This window comes from Symphalangus syndactylus, chromosome 14, assembly GCF_028878055.3.
Source record: "Symphalangus syndactylus isolate Jambi chromosome 14, NHGRI_mSymSyn1-v2.1_pri, whole genome shotgun sequence".
In the NCBI taxonomy this organism is placed as follows: domain Eukaryota; kingdom Metazoa; phylum Chordata; class Mammalia; order Primates; family Hylobatidae; genus Symphalangus; species Symphalangus syndactylus.
Genome location: NC_072436.2, coordinates 40361687 through 40380076, shown reverse-complemented (window position 1 = coordinate 40380076; position 18390 = coordinate 40361687). Strand labels below are relative to the sequence as shown.

General features: G+C 45.1%; 1 protein-coding gene across 2 annotated transcripts; it reads left to right on the top strand.

The window, feature by feature from the left end:
* Window positions 1–9081, top strand: IL1F10 (interleukin 1 family member 10). 2 transcript variants are annotated; one of them, XM_055243156.1, is made up of 5 exons: window positions 1–47; window positions 5924–5983; window positions 7553–7638; window positions 7947–8074; window positions 8376–9081. In XM_055243156.1, exons 2-5 carry the CDS (start codon window positions 5952–5954, stop codon window positions 8586–8588), a joined length of 459 nt encoding a protein of 152 aa, XP_055099131.1. In that variant the 5' UTR covers window positions 1–47; window positions 5924–5951; the 3' UTR covers window positions 8589–9081. The 2 variants fall into 2 exon arrangements, with proteins under 2 accessions (XP_055099131.1, XP_055099130.1); XM_055243155.1 differs by lacking the exon at window positions 1–47 and having other exon boundaries at window positions 5531–5983.
* The last annotated feature ends 9309 nt before the right edge of the window (window positions 9082–18390 follow it).

Sequence of the window (18390 nt, the reverse complement as noted above, 5' to 3'; positions counted from 1 at the left end):
AGTTGGAGTCTCCAGGGATCAGTGTTCCAGGCACTCAGGATCTGCAGGTCAGTGATGGACAGGCAATATTCTCTCTCTCTTTTCTTTCTTTTCTACTCTCTCCTGTCAATATCTCTGATATGCCCTCTATCCCTTCGCTCCTCCTGGCCAGCTGTCTAGGTAACAAGGTGTTCCCCTCATAGAACATGGTGGGACATCAAAAACATTTAGGAGCACATAAAGAGATTTGAGGAGAAGGAATAGGTTAAGCCAAATCAAGATTTTTGAACTACTTAGAACAACTGACTTTAGAAAGTAATCTCAAAAGAAACCATCTGGGCCAGTGGTATTCCAACTGTGTTTGGTGGAAGCTTAAGAGTTTTTTTTTGTTTTCGTTTTTTTTTTTTTTTTTTTTTTTTGTGCTTCTTGGGAGCTCCTCAGTTTCTTCTTTGTAGGCAAGAGGAATACTAGCAGGGTTCCAAAGTCTCCATTGCTTCCTGTGTCAGCAAAGCAGTTGCCCTTTATCCTTTTTACAATCATTAGAATTCTGCATAAAATTTTATTGTGAAACTTAAAACAGTTTTGAAAGATACCCTACTCAATCTTTCCATCCAATAATGATAAGTTGAAGGCCCAGGGATAAAAGGTGGCAAAATAAATTGGTAGGAGAGCTAGGTCTAGGACTCAGCCTTTCTATTCAAAGTCTGCTCTGTGTGTTCCTATGTCCTGGCCATAAGGACCAGGGTAGTTCAATTAGGGTGGTTGGAGAGAGCTTCAAGTGAGCTATAAGCCATGCTTCATGACTTCAAGATCTTATTAACTTTTACAAGGGAAACAAATATCTTTATGTACAACAATAAATAATACAGTAAAATTTAATAGGAGTTCAGAGTAGAGTTACAATAGTAAGGGAAAGATTCATTAAACTCTGAGTCATGGAATTATAAATAGTTTGGCCTAGAAAGAACCTTCATAACCACATAATCGAATCACATGAATTTGGCCTAGAAAGAACCTTCAAAACCACATAATCTAATCCCATGAATGTATAGTGCTGAAACTGAGGGTTGGAGGTTAAAAGACATAACGCTGTATGTCTAAGCTGTAACTCTACACTGGTAATTAATTTGATAGAACTAGGTACTGAACCCATCTATACTGATACTATCTCCAGTGATCTTAATATAAAAAGATCTGAATGGATGACAATGAGAAGGGATGACTTTTGAGGCAGGGAGAACAATGGGACACCTGTGAATATGTCCACTGAGAAGATAAGAAAGGAATTATGTTGCCAGGAGGTGTGGTTTAGTGTCCAAGGAGAAGTGAGATGCTATCACACAAGAAAATCAGTGCCAGATGGTGGCAAAACAGTCAGTCACTGTAGACTCTAGAGCCAGGCAGGGATGTGGTGAAAAAAATCTTTAGAACGTGGGTCTGCATTCCTCACATAGGTTGGAATGAATGAAAGGCAGAAAAACCAGGAATACAAGTACAGTAGTAATGGCAATTAAGAACACAAAGTTATATTTTAAAGAAATAACCTGTAGGGACTTGATAAGTTAGACACTGAGTCACGAGAAGTAGAAGATATTGTCAATGAGTCTCAGGTTTTGAATATCACTAGTGAGAGGAATATTAAGACCATGAGAGAAATGAAATTGGGAGGAATGTGTGGGCTGGGAGAAGAAGATAATTAACTTAACCTTAAATATATTTGGTTGAATATCAGCAGGATGTCCAAAGTGGGCTGTCCTGTAGGCTGCAGGAGGTAAAGTGGGATGTGCAGTCTACATTTGGGAGCAATTAGCCCAAGATAATCATTGTAGCTGTAGAAGTCAATGAATTGCAGCTTAATATGATGTGAAATAGAAGTGCTTAGGACCTTGTTAGCCTTAGGGGTGGCCCCAGAAGGAGGTGAAATCTACAATGGGAGAAAGAGTGTGCAGGGAGTCATTCAATGTCAAGGGTTCCAAGGAGGCAAAGACCAAATATGAAAGGAATCAAAAGAATCTTTGGATCTGGCTCCACAGAAGTTAATATTGGTCTTGGACAGAACATCCCACATAGATACCATGCAGGAGAATGATGGAGGATAGGACAGGGTGCTGTGCAAAAGAACATGGGGAAAGCCCAAGTTTAGCTGATGGCAGTGTTTGAGCCAGGACAGGTGAATTGCAGAGGTCTGAGAGCCAGATGCCGTGTCCAGGGAGAAATGAGAGGAAGAAAAGAGGGATATAAACTGAAGTTCAGTGAAAAGTCATTTGAGGACAATAGGGAGGGGAAGCTTTGGAGGTGAGGCATGTGGCACACTGGGAGGGGCTTGGCACACAGCAGAGGCTCAGCACCAAGACCCAGGCTCTCTGATGGACCAGACGCTAGCTTCCTACTCTTACTCACTTCATCACAACCTATCAGAACCCAGGCAGAGGGAGCCGAATAGGGGAGCCTTTGGGAGAGACACTGTACATTTTGGCTGTGCCAGAATGGGAGGTTTCTAGGGCCCATGGGATCCAGCTGGACTGGACCAGCATTTAATTTCTTCCAGCTCTTTGAGCTGACACTGACCCAGAGTGGGAGTCATCAGCTTGCTGTCCACCTTCACCCAGGGCCTTCCACTTTGTTGCCCCACCTAGATCTGGGCACAGCTACCACACTGCCCACTGACCTGCTGCCACAACCAAAGAAGCCCCAGTGGTTTGGCCAAGGGGAGCCCATCATCAAGTGGGCTTGCATTGAGGCCATGATGCTGTTGAGTTATCTGTACTGGGGGATTCTCTAGTCCTTTAGGACTCAAAGTGCTGGCCAGGAGGAACCAGCAGCATTGACATCACCTGGTTGCATATTTGAAATGTACAGTCTCAGGCCCCACCCCAGGCCTGGAAAACCAGAATCTGTATTTTAACAAGACCTGCAGGTGGTTTATATATTTATTAATGAATGTGAAGAATCGAAGGACATGAACAGACACTTCTCAAAAGAAGACATTTATGCAGCCAAAAAAACACATAAAAAAATGCTCATCATCACTGGCCATCAGAGAAATGCAAATCAAAACCACAATGAGATACCATCTCACACCAGTTAGAATGGCCATCATTAAAAAGTCAGGAAACAACAGGTGCTGGAGAGGATGTGGAGAAATAGGAACACTTTTACACTGTTGGTAGGACTGTAAACTAGTTCAACCACTGTGGAAGTCAGTGTGGCGATTCCTCAGGGATCTAGAACTAGAAATACCATTTGACCCAGCCATCCCGTTACTGGGTATATACCCAAAGGACTATAAATCATGCTGCTATAAAGACACATGCACATGTATGTTTATTGCGGCACTATTCACAATAGCAAAGACTTGGAACCAACCCAAATGTCCAACAACGATAGACTGGATTAAGAAAATGTGGCACATATACACTATGGAATACTATGCAGCCATAAAAAATGGAACTATCGCAAGGACAAAAAACCAAACACCGCATGTTCTCACTCATAGGTGGGAATTGAATAAGGAGAACTCATGGACACAGGAAGGGGAACATCACACTCTGGGGACTGTTGTGGGGTTGGGGGAGGGGGGAGGGACTGCATTAGGAGATACACCTAATGCTAAATGACGAGTTAATGGGTGCAGGAAATCAACATGGCACATGGATACATATGTAACAAACCTGCACATTGTGCACATGTACCCTAAAACCTAAAGTATAATAAAAATAAAATAAAATAAAATAAAAAACTGAAAAAAAAATGATGAGTTCATGTCCTTTGTAGGGACATGGATGAAACTGGAAATCATCATTCTCAGTAAACTATCGCAAGGACAAAAAACCAAACACCACATGTTCTCACTCATATGTGGGAATTGAACAATGAGAACTCATGGACACAGGAAGGGGAACATCACACTCCGGGGACTGTTGTGGGGTAGGGGGAGGGGGGAGGAAAAGCATTAGGGATACAACTAATGCTAAACGATGAGTTAATGGGTGCAGCACACCAACATGGCACATGGATACATATGTAACAAACCTGCACATTGTGCACATGTACCCTAAAGCTTAAAGTACAATAAAAAAAAAAAAGTACACCAGTTCTCAAGCAGCCTGGCTTATTGCTGGAATCACTCCAAGTCCTGCTGAATTAGAACCTTCGGCCCAGGAAATAGTAATTATAGAGAGTCCCCCAGGTGATGCAGATGGGCGGGCACATTTAGGAGCCAGCGACTTTAACTGAACACTTCATTTAAAAAATGTTGAAACTTACTTGATATTACAAAGGAAATTCATGTTCATTATAGGAAAAATGTTGATATGTTTAAAAAATTACTCATAAAGCCATAGGTAAGTGGTGCAACAACATGAGTAAGGTTTCTGTGTATGTGTCTCTGTGTGGATTTAAATAGAATTATAATGTACACTTGATTTATAATCTGCATTTTTCACCTAATATATTTTGAAAAATTTTATGTCATAAAACAGGCTTCTACAATATCATCTTTAGCAAACACGTACATCCTTATTTATTGAATTTTGCCATAATTTCTCAGCCAATTACCTATTACTGAAAATTTAGATTTTTTTTAACTTCTTGCTATTGTAAAAAATTATGCAGTGAACATTTTTGTAAGTAAACATTTGGGCAATCCATTATTTTTTCCTAAGAGTAAGGGAAACACATGTAATCACAAAGTATACAGAATGCTTTAAGACTTTCATTCACAGCACCAACATCCCTCCAGAATTTGCACTTGTCAGTCCCTATTATCCTTCACTCTAAGTCTCAAAGTCATACCCCAAGGCCCGGGGACAGAAAATGACTTGTCCAAAGTGACAATGACAGACCCAGTACTAAAAGCCACCTTGGCTACAGCCCTGTTTCTGGAACTCGAGTGCTGAGGTGGTTGGAAGCCGTATCCTCAGCACCCACCTGTTCCTTCTCACCTGCCTCCCCAAGGTCCCTCAGCATCACTCTGTTCCTCCCTGAGCTCTGTTACTTTCTTCCACCTGCCTTCTTCCTTTCTCTTCTCTCATTTTCTGCTTTCTTATATTTTTTCTTCTCTATTGCCTTCTTATTTGGTGACAATCAGATCTACTCGGTAAACCTCAGCCCTAGTCATACTTGCATTACTTTCCTGAGCTAATTTCCAAGTCCTGATTAGCTCTGGGTTTATTTCCATGCTAAATTCTGGACTGGCCTTTCCAATGGGTGGTCATTTTAGGGAAGAGCTCTAGGACAAGATAACCCATCGGGAAGGAGCAGAGTCATGTGAAGCTGTGTGGCCTGGCATTTATACAGGACCACTCTCTTGACTGTGCCATTTTCCATCTGGAACAGAATAGGGGAGTTTGGATGGGCTGTTTTCAGCAGTCTTGGCCAAGCACTTCTAGTCGCTAGGAATGATGTTTTCCAACTCTCTGGGGGGACCCCACCAGCCTCACTGCTGCTGGAGACCCCTTCTAGTTGTGCTCTCTTCTTTCACTCTGGGCTCTAGTTATCTAACTCTTGGCTAGTTATGGGGGTGGGGGTGTGGTGCCCTCTTGGCCAACAGGGCAGTGGGACTGGGTTTGAGCTGGGCTTATCCTCCAACTGTGAGGGAGGCTACAGCACACTCCACCCCACTCTCAGGGCTGGGAAGTGTTGTGGCTCAGCTATTTGGAAGAATCTGTTTTCCAGTTTCTCAGAACCAGCGCAAGCACACACCTCCCAGGCTCACACCCCTGGTGGCTGGACTTGCTCCCGGATAACCTCAGTCAGGGAGAGGCAGAGCTGCCTGGAGCCTGCTGGGCTGGTGGAAGCCTTGGTGGATTCTGGCAGGCCAATTATAGATGAATGGCCTTGGGTACCCATGCAGCCCGTGGCTGAGTGGTTCTGAGCCCCAGCATGTCTGCCTCTGGCTTCACCCAGCCTCCTTTTCTAACTGCCCTTCTCTCCTCCCCGTCAGTGAGGACAAGACACCACTGATTGCAGGAATGTGTTCCCTCCCCACGGCAAGATACTACATGTAAGTTGTCCTGGCATGTCCCTGCTTTCCCAGGCAGGGGGTCTGGGGATCACGTGGGAAGAGGAAAGGAATGCTGAGTCAGAGGATGAGGCTCCTTCTCACCTTAGAAATTGCAAGTGCCCCATAATTAAGCTTCATCGTCACCACAGTAGCAACAGCTCTTTCCTGAACATCTGCAAGATGCCAGCCAATCTACTGCCTCATCTCTGTCCCAAAAAGTCTATAAGTGGAGTGTTATTAACCCCATTTTACAGATCTGGAAGCTGAGGCTCAAAGAGGGTAAATAAATTCCCCCATGTCACACAGCTACCAAAAGGCAGAGCCAGGAATCAGACTTCATGTCCTCTATGCTGCTCCATCCGCCTCTCTGAAATCTCAGAAACAGTTTTGAATCTCAATGACAGCACCTTGATGGTGGTCCCTGTGGCCTTTACTCCCAGTGTGGCCTTCTAACACTTACTTACATTTCATCTCATTTGAGATTTGCATCCTTCCTTATCTTTTACTACTTTGTTGTCTGTGATTTTGTCATAAGCTCCTTTCAGGAAGGAGGTGAGGCATAAGAAAAATAAGAGGACTCTGGGATGCATTTCCTCTGCTCCTCCCATGGACCCTGTAATGTCCAGGGCTGTGTACTGGACAAGGTGGGTGGAGAGCAGTCCTGGTCTCAAGGAGGTGACAGCCTGGCTGGGAAGCAAGACACATACATAGGAAGCACATAAATGACAAAGCAGATGTCAGCACTTCAGGGCATCTAATCTGGGTTCTGGTCTCCAAATAGAATGCTGCTGGCATGTGCGTTGTCACATCTGGGTTGTCAAGGTGGGAGGGGGAATGCCAGTTAGCAAGCCCGAGATCTTTCCGGAAGTTTATTTTTATTGTACAAGTGAACCTGCTTTAAACACGTACAGTCATTAGCTAAGGGTATTATCATTAGCTGTTATTGAGATAGAAAAATCCCCTGGAGGTGGTGGAATTGGTCCAGAGGTTCTGCCCTAAAAGGTTAATGAGAGCTCTCCAGCCCTGACAGCAGCTGACAGGCATCTTTGAAACCAACCAGGTGACTGAGCTAATAACCTGCATGACTTTAAAGTTTTTAAAATATCTGAAAAGCAAATCACACTTCAGTATATGCTCAATTAATCTCTGTACTAAAGAGAATAAACATTTATAAACAATTAGGGCAGGCCCAAAAAATTTAAGATAAGGTTCACTGTATCCCAAAGTCATCTGAGCCTCACTAAGAAATTTCTCAGGAAGCCAGGAACATTTTCTTTACCCCTCTGTCAGAGAACATTGGCTCTCCATTCTCCTCTGAAGGCCTCCCCAAGCCATGAGAAGGCAGGAAGCACAGCCTCTGAAAAGCACGAACACAGGAGACCTTCCTTGCTTTAAGGCTGGCCTGGTCTTTACCTGCTCTTGGGAGTGATCATTCCCCTCTTACCACCTGTGAAAGAGAGAAAATCGCCCAAATGCTCAAGGTGGTGATTCAGAGCATGGAGGTGGAAGGGCTTGGGGGCCAGTGGTGCATAAAGGGAATGGGCCATCAGCACTATCATACTGTTTCAGAATTAAATATGCAGACCAGAAGGCTCTATACACGAGAGATGGCCAGCTGCTGGTGGGAGATCCTGTTGCAGACAACTGCTGTGCAGGTGAGCTTCTGGGGCCTCCACCCCATGCTCCATCTGCCATAGGCCCTCCCTTCTCTTCTTCCCTTTCCTCCCCAGCAGAGGGTCAGCAGCTGCCACCAGTGACAGTGAGAAGGGCCAGAGAGCAGCTGTGGCCTCTCCTAGTGAGGGGGCATGACTCCTGCAGAAGTCCTGGCTCACCCTCCAGTCTGCATGCAGGGCCAGGCCCGGTGTGCCCATGTCCAGTTCCTTCCTGCCTGAGCCTTTACCTGCCAAGAGTCTGCAACATGGGGTTCCCTTGTCCCTTGACTCTTCTCTCTATTCCCTCCTAGAGAAGATCTGCATACTTCCTAACAGAGGCTTGGACCGCACCAAGGTCCCCATTTTCCTAGGGATCCAGGGAGGGAGCCGCTGCCTGGCATGTGTGGAGACAGGAGAGGGGCCTTCCCTGCAGCTGGAGGTGAGAGACCTCTCCCATTCTAGGGGACACTGCAGACCTGGCCTGACCCCTGGGATGCTCTGGCATCTTTGTGCCTATCTGTGGATTCCCAGCCAGGTCCACATGTCCTACTCCCTCAGGTTTCCACCATCTCCCTCTGTACCTAGCACCAAGACCCTTGCCCTCTAGAATCTGCAGAAGGCAGTCCCTTGGGTAAAAACCAGCCCTGTCAGGTCCTTTTTTTGGCCAAGCCCCAGAGGCCTCCAGGGCTAACACCTCCATCAGCACTCTCATTCTGCAGCCATCCACCTTGCCCCCACAGGATGTGAACATTGAGGAGCTGTACAAAGGTGGTGAAGAGGCCACACGCTTCACGTTCTTCCAGAGCAGCTCAGGCTCTGCCTTCAGGCTTGAGGCTGCTGCCTGGCCTGGCTGGTTCCTGTGTGGCCCGGCAGAGCCCCAGCAGCCAGTACAGCTCACCAAGGAGAGTGAGCCCTCGGCCCGTACTGAGTTTTACTTTGAACAGAGCTGGTAGAGAGACAGGTAGCTGTGTTTCAGCCTTGTGCCCCCAAACCAAGCTCATCCTGCTCAGGGTCTATGGTAGGCAGAATAATGTCCCCCGAAATATGTCCACATCCTAATCCCAAGAACTGTGCATATGTTACCATACATGGCCAAAGAGGTTTTGCAAATGTGATTACGTTAAGGATCTTGAGATGAGGAGACAATCCTGGGTTATCCTGGTAGGCTCAGTATAATCACAAGGGTCCTTGTGAGAAGGAGGCAGGAAGGGAGAGTCAGAGAGAGACTGGAAGACACCATGCTTCTAATTTTGAAGATGGAGTCAGGGACTTTGAGCCAACAAATGCAGGGGTTTTTAGAAGGTGGAAAAGCTAAGGGAACGGATTCTCCTCTAGAGCCTCCAGAAGGAACACAGCTCTGTTGACACATGGATTTCAACTCAGTGACACCCATTTCAGACTTCTGACCTCCACAACTGTAAAATAAAAAACTTGTGTTATTGTAAACCTCTAAGTTTGTGGTAACTTGTTATAGCAGCCATAGAAAACTACTACAGAGCCTCATTCGACCCTGTGTCCAGTGTTTGATGCAAGAGACTTGGTTAGTTCTTAGAAGGCTACCTGCAGCTTCTCCTCCAGTCCATCTGCTATGGAGTCTCTAGAAACAACCAAGAAGTCCCAGGCAGAACTCAGTGTCCTCTGCGCAGGGACAAAGCCCTGGGCTGCTTACAACTTAAATTCTAGCTCAAGTCTTGTGATTTTCTACCAGATGCTTCACAGTGAATCCACAATTCTGTGGTTGACTGTTGGTACAGTCCACTATCTGCCAGTTGCTTTGAGTGTGCAAAGCAAGGAGTAGCAAGGGCCAGGCAATGTGTGTGTCCTGGATGTGTTGAGTTTAAGGTTACAGTGGAGTCTCTAAGTTGAGGTGACTTGATATAGCTGGGAGTACAGGGCTGGAATTCAGCTGAGAGTTTGCAATTGGAGTTCATACTCATCCTCAGAGCTCAAACGCTTCTCTGCTTCAGGGAAAATATTTGACTGGGCTCAAGCTAGAGCAGAGAGCCCGTGGTATCAGGACTCAGAGAAGACATAGGCTGCTGGCGCTCTCCCTCTGGTGTATAACTACTCAACATTCACCTAGTATGTTTTGAGTTCCAACCATGGGGCAGCAATTTTAAGAACGTTCTGTCGTCATCCTCAGAATGACTCTTCAAGGCAAGCATTTTCACCTCCATTTGACAGGTGAGGAAACTGGACTAAGAGAAGTGAAATAACTTGCTGACGGTCATATGGGCTATCCATGTTGGAGCTCAAGATAAAACTTAGTGCAGCTGACCTCAATACCATTTTGCAAATTTTTATTCCACTTAAGGAGTTGAGGATAGAATGGTGAATAAAACCAAACTTCCTTGTAGCTGATAATTGAAAGGGAGAAACACTAAACAAGCAAATAAACAAAAAAGAAAACAGAAAGGACATTTTTCATGATTAGAAGGTGAGGGCAGCAGGTATTCAACGGAAATATTAGATGGGGGGTCAGGGGAGGGGTTTTTTGTTGTTGTTGTTGTTGTTTTACTTTTTTGAAGAGGTAACATTTGCACTGAGGTTATGGACAGGAAGGAAGTGTGACTAGAAATAATCAAGGCAAAAGAGTAGCAAATGTGTTGGCCCTGAGACAGAAAGGAGCTGGTATGTTCAAGTAACATTAGAAGGCTGGGGTGGGGGCTGGAGCCTGGAGAGCAAGGGAGGAGTAGGCAGTGAGCAAAACCAGCAGGGTTGGGTCATGTGTGGCCTTGAAGGCAAAGTACATGCTTCCAAGTATTAAGTGTGAAGGGAGCTACACCATAGGCTCTGATAATGTTTAGGTTCTTTCTCTGAGCTGCCTCTCCACAGCCTGTATGTGCCCCGGGGACTTGATCACCTGGCTAGCCCATTGTAACTATGTGTTTACATGGTGGGACTCAGTGCTTTTTCAGCACATGTTCTGTTCAATTTTATGTCAGCCGTGGCCAGAACAGCTGCTGGTAAATGCAGAAGAGGCTGAGTAAATGCAAAATCTTAAACAAGTTAATGGATAATCACACTTGATTCCTATTCCTCCTCCTCCTCCTCCTCCTCCTCCTTCTTCCTCTTCCTCTTCTTCCTCTTCTCCTCCTCCTCCTCCTCTTCTTCTTCTTTCTTCTTCTTCTTTCTTCTTCTTCTTTTTCTTCTTCTTCCTCCTCCTCCTCCTCCTCATCCCCCTCCCCCTCCCCTTCCTCTCCTCCTCTTCCTCCTCCTCAGGACAGGGTCTTGCTCTATCACCCAGGCTGGAGTACAGTGGTGCAATCATGGCTCACTGCAGCCTCGACCTCCTGGACTCAAGCCATTCTCTGCCTCAGCCTCTTGAGTAGCTGGGACCACAGGCATACATCACCATGCCCAGCTAAGTTTTTAAAATTTTTAGTAGAGTCAGGCTCTCATCATGCTGCCCAGGCTGATCTTGAACTCCTGGGCTCAGGTGATCTTCCCACCTCAGCCACCCAAAGTGTTGGGATTACAGGTGTGAGCCACTACATCTGGCCAATCACTTGGTTCTTATTGGACGTTCATGATACTGTGTGAGAAGAGCTATGGTACCAGGTAGAGACACCACTGTAGCCTAGAGGTGGAGCTGGCAGGGAGGGCTGGGCAGGGCTTCACAGAAGAAAGAGCATGTAATCTGGGCCTCAGAGAAAAAGCAGGTGTTTTCCAGGCAGAGAACGCGGGGATGGGCATCCCAGGCCGAAAAAGCTGCTCAGGAAGGTGTGATGATGGAGAAGGGCTCCCAGCACACCTGAGGTGAGTCATCAACGTGGCTGAGACCCAGGGCTTGGACTGAGGAGTTGCTACAAATTCAGATGAGAAGATGGGTGGCTCCTGATTGCTAATGCCTTGCGAAGGAGCTTTTATCGGGGAAGCCCCAAGGAATCATCCAGGTATTTCAGGCAAGACCCAGATTTTAATCCTGGGCCCCTCAGATCAACACTGGGCCAACACAGATGCTACTGGGTCCTCAGCTCTTCTCAGCCACCCCCTCCCTCCCCTTCTCCCTCCCTGACTTCTGTTTAGCACCGCCCTGGGGTCAGCTTCCATGCTGTGATTTCACAGTCAGCCTGACCCCTGCTTCATCTTCCCTGACCAGTTCATCTCCTTCATGCATGTGTTGAAAGACAAACTTTGGCATATTAAAATTTTAAGGAGTTTATTTGAGCAGAGAATGATTCATGAATCACAAGGTGCCAAATTGCAAGCGATTCAGGGCTTCACCCAGGGGGCACCAGAAAAACTTTTATAAGTTGTTCAGGAAGCAAAAGGAAGAAAAAAATTCATTGGTTAAGTGGAAAATCTTTAGTTGCAGGTTAGTCAGCTGTTCCTGATTGGCTAAGCTTAAGTTTCATTTTCTTAGTCAATGACCATTCACTCTGGGTTGGGTTTTAGTTTACTTAGGCAGGAACCCAACACGCTGGAGTCATGTCAGCCTAATACCTTCCCAATTAATTATTTTAACACATGGTAACTCATTTCTGCTGGCCCTTCCCTTGTGAACTGTGCCCATGGGCCACCCAGGCAAATGCAGGCCTCCTCCTACTTACTAGTGATGCTGTTCCAAGTTGAATCATGTTCTCTATATAACTAAAAAAAATTTTCAGGCCGGGCGCGGTGGCTCAAGCCTGTAATCCCAGCACTTTGGGAGGCCGAGGCGGGCGGATCACGAGGTCAGGAGATCGAGACCATCCTGGCTAACACGGTGAAACCCTGTCTCTACTAAAAATACAAAAAATTAGCCGGGCGTGTTGGCGGGCGCCTGTAGTCCCAGCTCCTCGGGAGGCTGAGGCAGGAGAATGGCCTGAACCCGGGAGGCGGAGCTTGCAGTGAGCCGAGATCGCGCCACTGCACTCCAGCCTGGGTGACACAGCAAGACTCCGTCTCAAAAAAAAAAAAAAAAAAAAAAAAAAACTAAAAAAAATTTTCAGCATGTAAAATATGCCAATTCTGTATCAGCGCATGGGAGAGGAAGAGGACATAAAGACTTAGAAGACACGTCTCTATGACTGAAGGACACATAGTGCAGATGGGAAAACCAGACCTTGTGAATAAAAGCTCATATTTATTGACTGCAAGACACTCCAAATAGCACTTAGAATCAAATTCTGCAGGACTGTGGTAGAAATAGTGATGGGACTTTCTGGCACTAGGGATTTAAAAGTAAGGAACGGAGGCAACTTCTGATAGGTGCAGTTCAGAGATGCCAAGAGTATTCTTCTCCCACTCCCCAAGGCTCATCCCTTAAATTCCTTCTCCTCCCTAGAAACTACACCAAAGTCTTCACTCCAAAACCTAACCAGGCTAGAGGGTTATTATTATGTGAATTCTAGGGAGAGGTACACTTTAGGTCTTATCCACTATTTACATCTCAGAATGAACTGGTAGGTCCAGAGAGAGAGTAAACAGGCAATTAAACACAGTGTGGCCAGCTTTCGGTCAGGTAGCACCAGGAGCAGGGTGGGTGGGGAGGGTGAGTATGTGTGTCTGTATGTGCATGATGTGTCCATGTATGTGTATATGTGTGCTGTGTGTGCATATGTGCTTACAAGAGACTCCAGATGTAGGCAGCAGTTGATTCACAGAGGACCTAGTCTTTGTTCCAAGAAGCTATGGAACAATTTCACACAAGAGGGCGATGAATCCAGGGTCTCCTATAACCTGTATGTCTTAAGTCATTCCACCAGGATTCAAAATCTAGTCACTCTTCCCTTTGACCCAAATTTTCATCTCGCAATCCTAGGCCCACTTCTAGCATCACAATATCCCCTACAAATACCTGTTCAAAATGTTGTACAGAAAACTCCGCAGGACACACAACACCTGTCAGTTCTAGGGAAATCTAAACTCAGATTTAGGGAGGAAACAGTAAAAGTGAAGAAAAATGAAGACAACTTTAATGGATACTAACTTTTCCTTGATATAATTCTCTAAAATATACAACTACTTCATAAATGAACTTGACAGAAACAAGTGTAATGAACATAAACAGTAAAGTTAACATCTTGGACTGAAGCACTGGCATTCGGGTTACCTGACTTTATTTCTGGTTGGATTTTACTTTTGCATAACTAAAAGTGTTCACCAGAATTCTACCAAAACAGAGTCTATTCCCAGAGCAGATTCCAATCTCCACCCTCAAAGGCACAGACTCCACGCTATCTAAAGACGTGACCCCCCTGCCCATTTCTGAGGCTGGGAGCCTGCAGTGTGGCCTTTGGGCTAAAGATGGCGACAGAGATCAATGTTGGCACTGCCTCTCTGGGGCTAGGTTCTGAATGAGCGCTAACATTTAATTCTTCAAATACTTAGCAGCTACTGTGTGTCAGCCCTTGTGCCTCAAATCTGTGCCTCACTTACAGTAGATGTATCCTTCCACGCAATGCGTGAAAGTAGAACTGGATCCTGTGAAGACTTCAGGAAGTCCGCGTGCCCATTCTGTTGGGTAACAATTTTTGTTAGCTCCCCCTTGTCACGAGGGACACAGCCCCTGCTCTCTAGGAGTTTAGAGCTTAGCAGGGAAGGTAGATATTAGACACATACTCACTTCGACATTTTTCCCACCTATGTGAAGGAGCACCACACGAATGCTTGATTCCTTCTCCCCGTGACAGAGACGTTGCTGTGAATCTGTCCCCTGTACACTCATCCCCTCCAACTCCCTTGGATGTCCTTGCTCAGGCTCTGGTCACAGAATTGGTTGACAAAGGATGCTGGGAGCCTTGAGTTCTAGCAGAGGCTCTTCCACCCTGGAATATTTCTCATAGACATCTTCTGAAGGTCCATAGTCATAGGACCCATGATACAAAAAATAGCACTGGTTATGTAAGTTTGTCTGCATAAAGGACAGCAGACGTAGGTATTAGCTAGTTATCTATTTTGTAGACTGGTTCCAGTGCACACATTCCAATGAGTGCTCATAGGTTTATGTGAGAAAATGTGTTATTTTTGGTACCCTCTTCCACATGTCTCTCCCTGTTCACACCATCTGCTTCAGACACTGGTCTCCTCACGATTCTCCAAAGACACACTCCAGGCACGATGCTACTCCAGAGCTTTGGCAGTAGCCTTGTGTTTGAACACTTGTTCCCCAATTACCTGCCTGGCTTGTTTCCTCAGTGAGGCCTACCCTGGTTACCCCAATTAAAACTGCAATATGCACCCCCTCAAATCTCAGCACCCTTAGATTACCTATGGTACTATCACATTCTAATACACTCTATATTTTTTATTTACTGTATTTTTTCCTTTATCCTCCACTAGAATGCAAGATCCACAGAGCAGAAGATTTTCTTTTTGCTTAATTTATGTATTACCAGCATGCACAAGCATTTATGACATGTCAGGCACTTAGCAACATTTGCTGAATGAAGAAAAGAACCCAAATAGGATTCCCAAAAGGGTCCTACTTAGAGGCTACTCTTGGGAATATCTGATAAAACGTTTGTTGATATTCCTCTCAGCTTGCATAAAAATCATTCAAAGCCATTGATTAAGCTCTCACTGTTGCTCAACATTGAATTCCAGAGGAAGGTGAAGCCCAGCTGGAGTCCCAGTCTGTGGCAAGTAAACTGGGAGAAGCAAGGACAGGCTTAAGGCTTAGCTTCTATGCCAGAGGTTATGCGTAAGGTTTGACTTCCTAGCCTTCACAGGTTTGCACACTACTCCTCATTCCTTCATGCCCTCCCAAGCCCTGAATTCAATCCAAGATTATCTCCATGGCCTGCCCCTTTACATCAACTCAGAGGATGCTGTCAACGTTATACATTTGCATGCTTACTATGTTAAAAAGGTACTGTCAGGAAACCAGAGGCTCTCAAATTATCTTAACCACTTATATCAGGATCAGCTGAAATGCTAGTGAAAAATGAAGATTTCTGGGCCTCTACCCCTTACTGGCTAATACAAAATTGCAAAATTGTGGGGCTGAGCCTAGAAAGCTGAATTTCTAGGCAGCCTGTGGGTTATTCTTATGAAGAGTCTGAGGATCTCCAGCCTCTACGGAACGCCACTTCTTCCATGACCATTTCTGCCACTGATGCTGAATAGACAGAATCCCTCCTTACTACTACCACCTGTAACACGTGCTTGTCACATTTTTAAAAAATAAAGCCCCCTGTTGTAAGTTGCAAGTCAGACCTACAAAAGTTAGATCCCAATCAGGGAACGTGACGCTCGGTACGTTTATGTTCTTATGACGAAAAAGGGAATAACTAAAACAGGAAGTTGAAAATCAAACTTTGACTTTCCTATATGGAACCATGCTCCAAATTCTGACCCTCTCTGTCACTCTCTGCTTATGTGCGTTAGTCATAGGAGGTCATGAAAAATCATCCTCATTATGAGAGGCTGCTCATCAGTCATTACCCCCACAGCCTGGCAGGGAGGCAAAGTAGGTGACTGAGCATGCAAATTCAGGGAAGTTTGGCTCAGAGAGTTCACGTCCCCTCCTAACACAAGAGACAGAGACACCAAGGGTTTGGAGTCCAGTAGGGGTGGGAGGTGCTTTGCCCAGGTCTGTCTAGTGTGGAGTTAGGAATATGTTTTTTGGGGGTGAGTGTTCAAGGTAGATGATGCCTCTTTCCCTGTTCTGGAGGTTGGGTCCTCTTCCATAAGGTGTTGTCCTTTGGTACAGCTTTGTTGTACCATATAGATGGTACCTTCTGGGCCTGGCCAATCACTTGACCAAAGGGATGAGAGCTCTTGCTCTGAAGAGATCCTGACAAGAGAATATAGGTGTGGCAGAGCCCATTCCTACTCCCCACACACCCTGCTGGCAGTAGGTAGACATTTATCCCCTTATCAGTGTTCTTATATGGCAACAGACTGTGAGCTCCTAAGGGATAGGGACCTTGGCACTTTTATTTCTAGATAGAGTCTTGCCTCACAAAAGGACAGAGATACAGTCTGAGAAATGTGTCATTAGGCGATTTTGTTGTGTGAATATCACAGAGTGTACTTACACAAACCTAGATGGTACAGCCTACTACACACCTAGACTATATGGTATAACCTCTTGCTCCTAGGCTATAAACCCATACAACATGTGACTGTACTGAATACTGCAGGCAATTGTAACATGATGGTATGTGTGTATTTAAACATAAGCAAGCATAGAAAATTATAGTAAAAATATGATATTATAGTCTTACGGGACCACCGTTGTGTAGACAGTTCATCGTTGAGTGAAATTGCATTATGTAGTACATGATTGTTCTCATAAATGAACATGAAACGATTGGGCCACCTCATATAGAAATGCAGGGTTTCCACTGTGTAACTCTAGAGGGCACCACTCACATGTTGATATCATAGAATTGAATATTTACTATAACGATATTATGACAGTTGGCCATAAAGTGCCTTGTACTAAAAAAAAAAAAAAAAAGGCCAGCATTTCTAATAACTTTCTAACTGACGGGAATAAAATCAGAATAGGCAGCCTGTTGCTAATTCATTCCAAGGAGACACAAGTTGTTAAAGCAAAGAGCACAGCCAGATCAAGAAATCCATTCAGGTGAGCTACAAGCCTGGTCTTTATCAGGAGGGCAATATGGAGTCACCATGGATGATTTCAAGCAGGGGAGTGACATGATCAGATTGACCTCCTAAAATAGTTGTTTCTGGCTGCCAACTGGAACATGGATTATTGGCACAGCCACTCAAGTGGTTTCCTGCAAGAATTGTTAGACACTCATCATGTCTCAATTCTTGCAGGAGATTTGAGAGAAGTTAATAGATTTAAGGCTTCTTCAGGAGGTAGAGTTGATAGATTTTGGTGGTTTATTGTAGGCAGAGTGAGGGAGTCATTGTGAAGGTTTCTTGTTTTGGTGTCTGTTGGTAGATGTCTCTACTAATGAGTGGTGATTCTATTGATGGATGGTGATTCTATTGATGGATGGTGATTCTATTCACTGACATAGCAATGCTGGAAAAGAAAGTGGTAGTTTGGGGGCAAAGAGGGGAAATTTGAATCCAGGCAGGTTTACTCGAGAGCTCATGCATGTACTCATACCGGAAATGATAAGCTCTGCTTTTGCCTGTGTTGAATTTTGAGGTGTATGTGAGCATCCAGGTAGAGGATTTCAGTGGGCAATTACATATGCAGACATGGAGTGCAGGAGAGAGATTTGGAATGGAGATAGAAATTTCAGAGTTTTCAGCACAAAGAAGATGAACTTATGAGGTGAATGAAATGAAGAGAGAGGTTAGTTTAAGAGAGGAAATGGCCCAGGAGAGAGAGATATTTGAGAGGCAGGCAGAAGATGAAAATCCTTCATTGGAGGTTTAGAAGGAGAGGCCTGGAGATGCAGATGGAAAATCAGTAGAAGTGGAATCATGGAAGTCTATATAAGAGGGCTTTAGGGCGAGAGCCAGCAGTGTCAAATGCTAACAGTAGATCAAGTCCGGAAAAGTTTGAAAAGTGTCCATTGGATCTAGGAGCTAAAAACTCCAGAGTGCTTTCAGGAGAGTGATTGTGCAAAAGTGAAGATGAAGGGTCTTCAGGAGTGAGTAGAAAGTGAGAACACAGTGACAGTGAGTAGGGAGAATTCTTTTAGTAACTTTGGCTATAAAGGGGAGGAGAAAGAGAAGGGTGTAGCTAGAGGGAGTCATGGGGCTAAGGAAAGAAACTGTCAAGATGTGGCAGGTTTAAACAAGTGTGAAAGAAGCTGATAGGAAGGAGCCAGGGGAGAAGGACAGGTTGGAAAAAACAGGGCGAGGTTACAGTATGAGTACATGCATGAGCTCTCG